Source organism: Aphelocoma coerulescens, chromosome 17 (assembly GCF_041296385.1).
Source record: "Aphelocoma coerulescens isolate FSJ_1873_10779 chromosome 17, UR_Acoe_1.0, whole genome shotgun sequence".
NCBI classification, from domain to species: domain Eukaryota; kingdom Metazoa; phylum Chordata; class Aves; order Passeriformes; family Corvidae; genus Aphelocoma; species Aphelocoma coerulescens.
In genome coordinates, this window is record NC_091030.1 from 8,395,250 (window position 1) to 8,403,316 (window position 8,067).

General features: G+C 49.0%; 1 protein-coding gene across 2 annotated transcripts in view; it reads left to right on the plus strand.

Annotated features, from left to right (window-relative positions):
- The window catches only part of NOTCH1 (notch receptor 1), a 40,804-nt gene extending 38,779 nt beyond the window's left edge, over positions 1 to 2,025 (plus strand). For both annotated transcript variants that reach the window (XM_069031760.1, XM_069031761.1), the window contains exon 34: positions 405 to 2,025. In XM_069031760.1, the coding sequence (XP_068887861.1) occupies positions 405 to 1,889 (1,485 nt within the window). In that variant the 3' untranslated portion in view covers positions 1,890 to 2,025. The remainder of the gene's footprint in view (positions 1 to 404) is intronic.
- The last annotated feature ends 6,042 nt before the right edge of the window (positions 2,026 to 8,067 follow it).

The window sequence follows — 8,067 nt, forward strand, 5'->3', positions numbered from 1 at the left end:
GTTAAAGAGTAATTTCTGGCTAAAATACAAATGCCTGGCACTGAGTCTGATTTGATTGTTCTGCTGTGAATGAAGTTGTTGGATTTAGCTCAAAGGAGCACTGTGGGATTTGGCTGTAGGGGTGATGTTGAGGGGCTGTGCAGTCCTTGGTGGGCGGTTTGGTACAGTGTCTTTGTGGCCACCTCCAGCATGTTCTGGGTCACTTGTGGGTTCCTGGTTTGATATCAGTACAAGGAGATGGCTCAGCAGGGTAGAAAAAAGCAGGAGCAAACCCTCAGCAGAGGAGAGATGAGGACAGACCATCTCTGCCACCCAACAACATGAAGTTGGGCGTGGAGCTCAGGGCAGTGCTAGCCAGGAGAATCCATGAACTCAACCCTAACCAAACATTGCTGGCTTTCCAGGAGGAGACTCCACTGTTCCTGGCAGCCAGAGAAGGGAGCTACGAAACCGCCAAGGTCCTGCTGGACCATTTTGCCAACCGGGACATCACGGACCACATGGACCGGCTGCCGCGGGACATCGCCCAGGAGCGCATGCACCACGACATCGTCCGGCTGCTGGACGAGTACAACCTGGTGCGGAGCCCTCCCCTGCACAACGGCCCCCTGGGGGCACCCACCCTGTCCCCCCCGCTCTGCTCCCCCAACAGCTACATCGGCAACCTCAAACCCGCCGTGCAGGGCAAGAAGGCCAGGAAGCCGAGCACCAAGGGGCTGAGCTGCAATGGCAAGGATGCCAAAGACCTCAAAGCCCGGAGGAAAAAGTCCCAAGATGGAAAAGGGTGTCTGCTTGACAACTCCAGCGTGTTGTCTCCAGTGGACTCCCTGGAGTCGCCCCACGGGTACCTCTCAGATGTGGCCTCTCCCCCGCTGATGACCTCTCCGTTCCAGCAGTCCCCTTCCATGCCTCTGAACCACCTGCCAGGCATGCCCGATGCCCACCTGAGCATCAACCACCTCAACATGGCGGGCAAGCAGGATATGGCCATGGGCAACTCCGGCAGGATGGGCTTCGATTCGGTGCCGCCGCGCCTGTCCCACCTGCCGGTGTCCAGCCCCAGCACGGTGATGAGCAGTGCCCCCATGAGCTTCTCGGTGGGCGGCGGGGCCGGGCTGAACGGGCAGTGTGACTGGCTCAGCAGGCTGCAGAACGGGATGGTGCAGAGCCAGTACAACCCCCTGCGAGGCAACCTGCAGCCCGGGGCGCACCAGCAGCCCCAGAACCTGCAGCACGGCATGATGACCTCCCTGCACAACGGGCTGCCCACCACCAGCTTGTCGCAGATGATGAGCTACCAGGCCATGCCCAGCACCCGCCTGGCGTCCCAGCCCCACCTGATGCAGAGCCAGCAGCTCCAGCAGATGCAGCAGCAGCAGCAGCAGCAGCTCCAGCAGCCCAACCTGCAGGCGCAGCAGCAGCAGCCGCAGCAGCCCCAGCAGCCGCCGCCGCAGCCGCAGCAGCAGCAGCAGCACCACAACCCCGGCTCCAACGGGAGCGGCCACATGGGCCAGAATTTCCTCGGTACGGAGCTGAGCCAGCCCGACCTGCAGCCGGTGAGCAGCAGCGCCATGGCCGTGCACACCATCCTGCCGCAGGATTCCCAGCTGCTGCCCACCTCCCTGCCGTCCTCCCTCGCCCAGCCCATGACCACCACGCAGTTCCTGACCCCACCTTCCCAGCACAGTTATTCCTCCCCCTTGGACAACACCCCCAGCCACCAGCTCCAGGTGCCCGACCACCCTTTCCTCACGCCGTCTCCGGAGTCGCCGGACCAGTGGTCCAGCTCCTCTCCTCACTCCAACGTGTCCGACTGGTCCGAGGGCATCTCCAGCCCTCCCACGAGTATGCAGTCACAGATGGGACACATCCCCGAGGCCTTCAAGTGAAGGAACGTGTTTTAGAGACTCTCACTGGGAGCCAGAAGCTCGAGGGAGATCTTTTTTTTTAAAAGTACACTGGATGCTTTTATTAAAGGATCCTTTTTAAATATGTTTTTATAAAAAAGAAAAAAGAAAAGAAAAAAAGAAAAGAAAAAGACAAATTAATTCCTTTTTTTTTTTTTTTTTTAGTATTTATTTATGTACTTTTTATTTTACATGAGAACACTGCCTTTTTATTTATATGTTCTATTGTTAAGAACTCAATGTGGGACACCAGTTGTGTTTGGAGAAATCAACAAATTAGGTTTTTATAGGACGTTCTCTTTTGTTTGGGGGGGTTCATTGTGTTTGATTTGAGAGGAAATGTTTATGTAAAGCTATAAGCGACGATTTGTGATTCTGAAATGCCATTAATTTATTTTTTTCTCTTTCAACTCAGAAAGAGAGGTGAGAAAGAAGAGGGGAAGGAAAAATTGACTAAAAATACCAGTCCTTAAGAGGAAAAAAATTAAGTATGGACAAATTTTTTTAATGTACTTTAAAATGTTTCCTTTGCTATATGAGAGGACATTTTATGGTACCATTCACGAATCTTTGTTTAAATTTCAGTATTATATAGTTGTACATTTGCCTTGATAATAGAAATTTTTGTTCTCTCTTGTTTTTATATATATAAAAATATATATATTTAAATGATTTTTATGATCTAAAAAAAAAAAGAAAGAAAGAAAATCAGGATTATAGACCTCTAAGAACAGTTTCTAAGCTAAAAAAACCCAACTACAAAACATGAATACTGTCCCCCATCAAAAAGAAGTATATTTGCCAAACTTCCAAGAGAGTAAGCCCATAACTATGGAGTATATACACAAAGGAGACTTAATTTTACTTTGAATATCTTTACTGTTTTTTTTTAATTTTGTTTTGTTTTCGTGTTTGCCTTTGAGTAACTGTTTAAGAAATAAATGCCAATATAAACTTTGTAAACCACATCCTTATTTTAAGGATGGCCTGCCTATTTTTAAAAGAAGGTGTGTCTGGTGGTGCAGACACCCTGAGTGAGATTACAAAGCATTATCACACTGCCACCCCCACGTGCTCGCCCGGCCCCAGCTCCTCTGGCAGAGCCCTCACTGGGTGCCCAGTGGGATGTGCTGCTGGTTTTGGTGGGAGGCTGGACTGGCCAAACTGGAGGGCGAAGGGCCAGCACAGCTGTGCTGTGAGACGTTAACATTTTGTTCTGTGACGTTAGCCTGGAGTGATGCATCTTTTTTTATACTGATGTGCACTCTTTCTGTGTATCATGTAAAATATAGTATAAGCCTGTGGCAGATTTAATGTTTGTAAATACCTTTTTTGTTTGTTTGTTTGTTTTCAAGAAAAGGTGGATTTTGTTTCAAAAATCTAAATGAGCGAGTCTTAAATATATCATAAATATATCACCTTATAGAGGTGTTGGAATATCACTCACTCGGGTGCAAAAGCAAGCAGACACCCTAAGACTAGATAATGTGTATGGGACAGGCAGATAGAGAGCAGTTAATCAAGAAAACCTAAGAAAAGGGTTCCTTTTCCTCATTCCTTTCTATTAGAACACCAAATAAAATGGATATTTCTCAAGGCACAGCGCCTTGCTGAGCACTCATCTTAGTTAACATTTCAGACCATTGTTATCGTGACACGCCTAATATGAGTGATAAAAACATCACGTGGTGTTGAATCTTCCTATGTTTTATAAACTAGAGTGTAGTTTAAGAAAAGATATCTTCTGTAATAAAGTTATGTACATGCAAAGTTGTAGTTTGCAAAAATGATGTATTTTTTTTGGTTAACTGATTTGCAATAAATGATGCTTCTGGGCATCTAGATTTTACTAAAACTGGAACTTGGTGTTTTTCTTACGGGTCAGTTGAATTCTGGATTTGACACCTGCCATCTTTCAGGGCTGCTTCTTGCACACAGGGCTGGAGCTTCCCCAACATCTTGTTCTCTGTGTAAAAACTCAGAGAAGAGCTTTGGACAATGAAAATTTCTCTTTAATTACTGCTAAACTCACTGAGTTGAGACACCTGAGCAAGGCAGGAGGAGCTCTTCCCAGGTAGCTCTTTACCTGCTGTGGGTGCTCTGATATCCTCAGGCCATCGGGTCAAGATCTAAAAGGGGAAACATGGGAAAATTGTTTTAAAGAATGTCCCTCGCATCTTCAAAAAAACCAGGAACAGCAGCACCAGAGGGACAGTTTTACTTGTGTCACTCCACCATCCAGAAATGTTTGCTGTCCTTGCTGTACAATTAAATTACCTTAAAGATTTTTAAGGTAATTTAATTTAATTTAATCTTAATTCTTTCTCTACCCCTCCAGGACTCTGTAGTGCAAATGCAGCTGCAAAGTCCCCAAATAACTGGATATAAATAGCGGAGCCATTGACCTCCTCCCAAATCACATAAGCCTGGAATGCTGGTATTTTCCACTCCGTGGCTGGGGAGGGAGAGAGGTTGTGTGTGCATGGGGCTGGGATCCAGCCCCAGACAGATCCAGGGCCACCAAACACTTGCTGTACGACTGGTCAGCAACTGGTGCCATGACAGTGGCGTTTGATGTGCCACCCACAGCAGTGAAATTCACCTTCAGAGGTCAGGGAGGTGGCATTGCAGGAAAGGGAACATCAAACCCCATGGAAAGGGGTATTTTAATGGAGAACAAACCCCTCCTCCCCCTGTAAAACGTGTCACCAGTGAGGATCTCAACAGCCAGAGGGACATGCTGGAGATGGGCTTCCCAGGATGTGTCTTCCCCCTGCCTGTGTCTGGCTGCATCCGTCTGGGGTGCACTAAATGGAGTGTGTCTGCCTTCAGCGTGACTCACACATGAGCTGCTCATGAATCCCACACAGCCCAGCCTTCCAGGCTTCTCCCACACATTCCCATCCCAGCACAAGCCCAGCACGGCTCCAGTGCTGCCAGTGGGGCTGGCAGAGGCTCATCCCAAAGCGAGGAGACATTAAAAGATCCTCTCCTGCCCGGTCCAGTGTACTACAGCCAAGTCACTCATGGGCAAGGCAGAAATTTGGCCTGGAATAGATTAAAAAAAGGGTTTACGAGGACATGGAAAACAACGTGACACTGCAAGAAGCAACACATGTGGCTCGTTTAACAAGAGGGGCTGCAAAGCATGGGATTTTCCATGAGGAATGGGCAGAGGGACAGGACAAGGAAAGAGGGGGCTAAATACCATGGAAAGAAGCAAACAAAGAGATACTAATTAATTGGCCACAAGGTCATTTGAACAAGAAGTCAGTTAAGGTTTTCTATGTAGCAGAGGAGTAAGGATGCAAAAATTTAGGTTTTAAGTGTTTAGCCCCAAGTGATTTATGCTTATGAGGCATCCGGTGACCAACAAACTCGTGGGTACATGAGATGATTGTCGTGTCACAGATCCATCTGGGATTGAGGCAAAGTTAAATAAGAGACAAGAGAAATCACCCCAGTTTCAAACTCTCCTTTCACACTTAAGGCTTTCCCACCAACTCCCTGTCCAGAAGGATTTGTCTTCCCACACCAACCAACCCACGTTGTCCCACCACAAGCTCATCTTCACCTCATGTGGGTAAAGGAATTTTTGGGAGCTGAATTTCAAGCTCTCCCACCACCAGAGGATGCTGAGGAGTGAATAGATCATGGCAAGCACGGCTGTTTTAGCATTCCAGGTGAAAAAGGCTGAGAAGCACTAAAATCACATCCCACGCCGAGGGAAGGGTTCAGGAGTGTTTGCGTGAAACAAGATTAGCTACTGCCATGGCAGGTATGTTGGTGCTCTGAGGAATCCCTGCACCTGAACTATTTGTTTACATGCTGGAGGGCTTGTTTTTTTGGGTTTTTTTTCACTCTTTGCTTTCATTATTCCTGCTCAATTAGATGGGACATTTAGAAACTGCTACTCTGTCTTGCTTCTCCCTCCGGGCTGTTGGTGTTTGCTCAGAAAGTTGCTCGCAGCTGCTCCAGCCCTGAGTGAGGAATTGTTGCTGCAGCTGAAATCAGCCCCTGAAGAATGTACAAAAGGAGCCAAATTCATCTCGGGTTTAGCCTCGCTCAAAGCACACAGGGTTAATGTGGCTGGGGTAGTCTGAATAATCACAGCAACTGAATGAGTAAATAAATAAAAGTCGGCTTGTCCAGTTGGCCAACAAGATGCCAAATACAGGTAAGGGATACAGAAAATCTCTCTTAGCCATTTTCCCTGTTTCTAAACTCAAAGAATGATCCTTTTCATAGCACGCTCATGGGGTAAGGTTGTGTCTCTGGTTGTGTGCAACCTGAAGACTGAATAAATGACCAGAAAAAGGTCAGTATCGTTTGTCTTGTGCCCCAGGTGAGCTGAGGAAGAGAGAAGCTGTGGCTGCCCCATCCCTGAGTGCCCAAGGCCACGTTGGACGGGACTTGGAGCAACCTGGGATAGTGGAAGGTGTCGCTGCCCATGGCAGAGGGTCAGAATTCGATGATTTTTAAGGTCCCTTCCAAACCAAACCATTCTGTGATTCTATGAAGGAGGAGAGGACACGCGCTGTCCTCACTGGCAAAGGTTTTCACTTAGAATGGGTCCCTCAAGTCCAGAGCTACCGCTGAGTACAGCAAATCAGCTAGAAAACTTCAGGATAAAAAGGGATTGAATGCCTTAATGTGGCAATTCTTTTTAATGACTTATTTATCAGGAGAACAGCAAAGGTGAGATCCCATTGTTGGTGTTTGCATTGTGGACCCGTGTATGAGAGGGTTAAATAAACATAAATATATAACTGTAGATACAGATGTGAGCTATTGATGGTATTTAGCACACAAAAAGCCAATCGGGCTAATTAAAATCATGTTTCCTCAGATTACACCTGTTGGGGGAAATACCAAGGGAGAACCAGGGCTTTATCTGCAACTCATGCCTGCGCAGGGAAATTGTATTTGACAAGCTGGTTTATAAGAATGTTCCTACAAAAGAGGGAGATGAAAGGCACTTAAAAATCACAGCGCTGCCTCTGGTTCCCACACCAGCATCAAAGTGCTGCTTCCCCTGCTTGGACGGGGGCTTTGAGGATATTCCCCTGCTTTAATGATCAAGCGTGCAGGAACAGCTCTTGCACCGATAATGACCCTTGATTAAGATGTTTGTTTAGGTCGTTGTATTTTCCTCTCCAAGGCTTGTTGTTGGGTGCAGGGTGTGACAGTATCAGCACGGGGGCCGCGCTGGTGGGTGACAGACATTCTTCTGCTGCTGGCACAGGGGGGTCACCCCCTTGAAAAGCTTCTTGTTTGTGTAAAATAGAGCTGCACCTCAGAGAGACACGAAGCTGATGAAGGGTCTGGAGCACCAGGAGTGGCCTTGGGAGCTGGGGGGGCTCAGCCGTGGAGGAAAGGAGGCTCAGGAGGGCTCTTCTCCTTCTTCCCATCTCCCTGGCAGGAGGATGGACACAGGTGAGGTTCAGGCTGTGCTCCCAGGGAACAAGGGACAGGATGAGAGGAAACGGCCTCGAGTTGTGCCAGGGGAGCTTTAGATTGGATATCTGGGAGAAGTTCATTGCCGAAAGGGTGGTTAAGCATTGGAGCAGTGCTGGAATCACCATCCCTGGAGCGGTCAAAAGGCCACGCGGAGGTGGCACTTGGGGACGGGGTTTGGTGGTGAACACGGTACTCGGTGACCTTAGAGGGGTTTTTCAGACTTAAGGATTCTGGGATTCGTTTCTGATCACAATCCTTTTGGACACGTGCACGCAGCCTTCTCTAATTAATGTGTCCTTACTAATTAAGCCCACAAGGACGTGCAGGACAGGACCCCTCGCTTTGCAGCGAGTCACAGCTTCTCTCTGTGAGGCAGCATCTCATTTCCTTCTTTGTCTAGCATCACGAATTTCCCAGTTCCAGCAGCCCGAGGGAGCCCCTGACCCGCCCCGCGATGGGCAGCGGCTCCCCCGGGACCGGCACCGGACCGGCGGAACTCTGTCCCGCCCTGGCGGCCGCCCGCGCCACTGCACCCGCACCGGACACCCGAGGGGACCGGGACCGCAACGGGAGCCGCAACGGGGACACGCTCCACCGCACCCCGGCCTAGAACCGAGACCGTGTCGGCACCGGGACCAGGCGCCCCGACCGGGACTCGAACCCGTGACCTTGAGCCGCCCAGCCGGGCCTCGAACCCGCA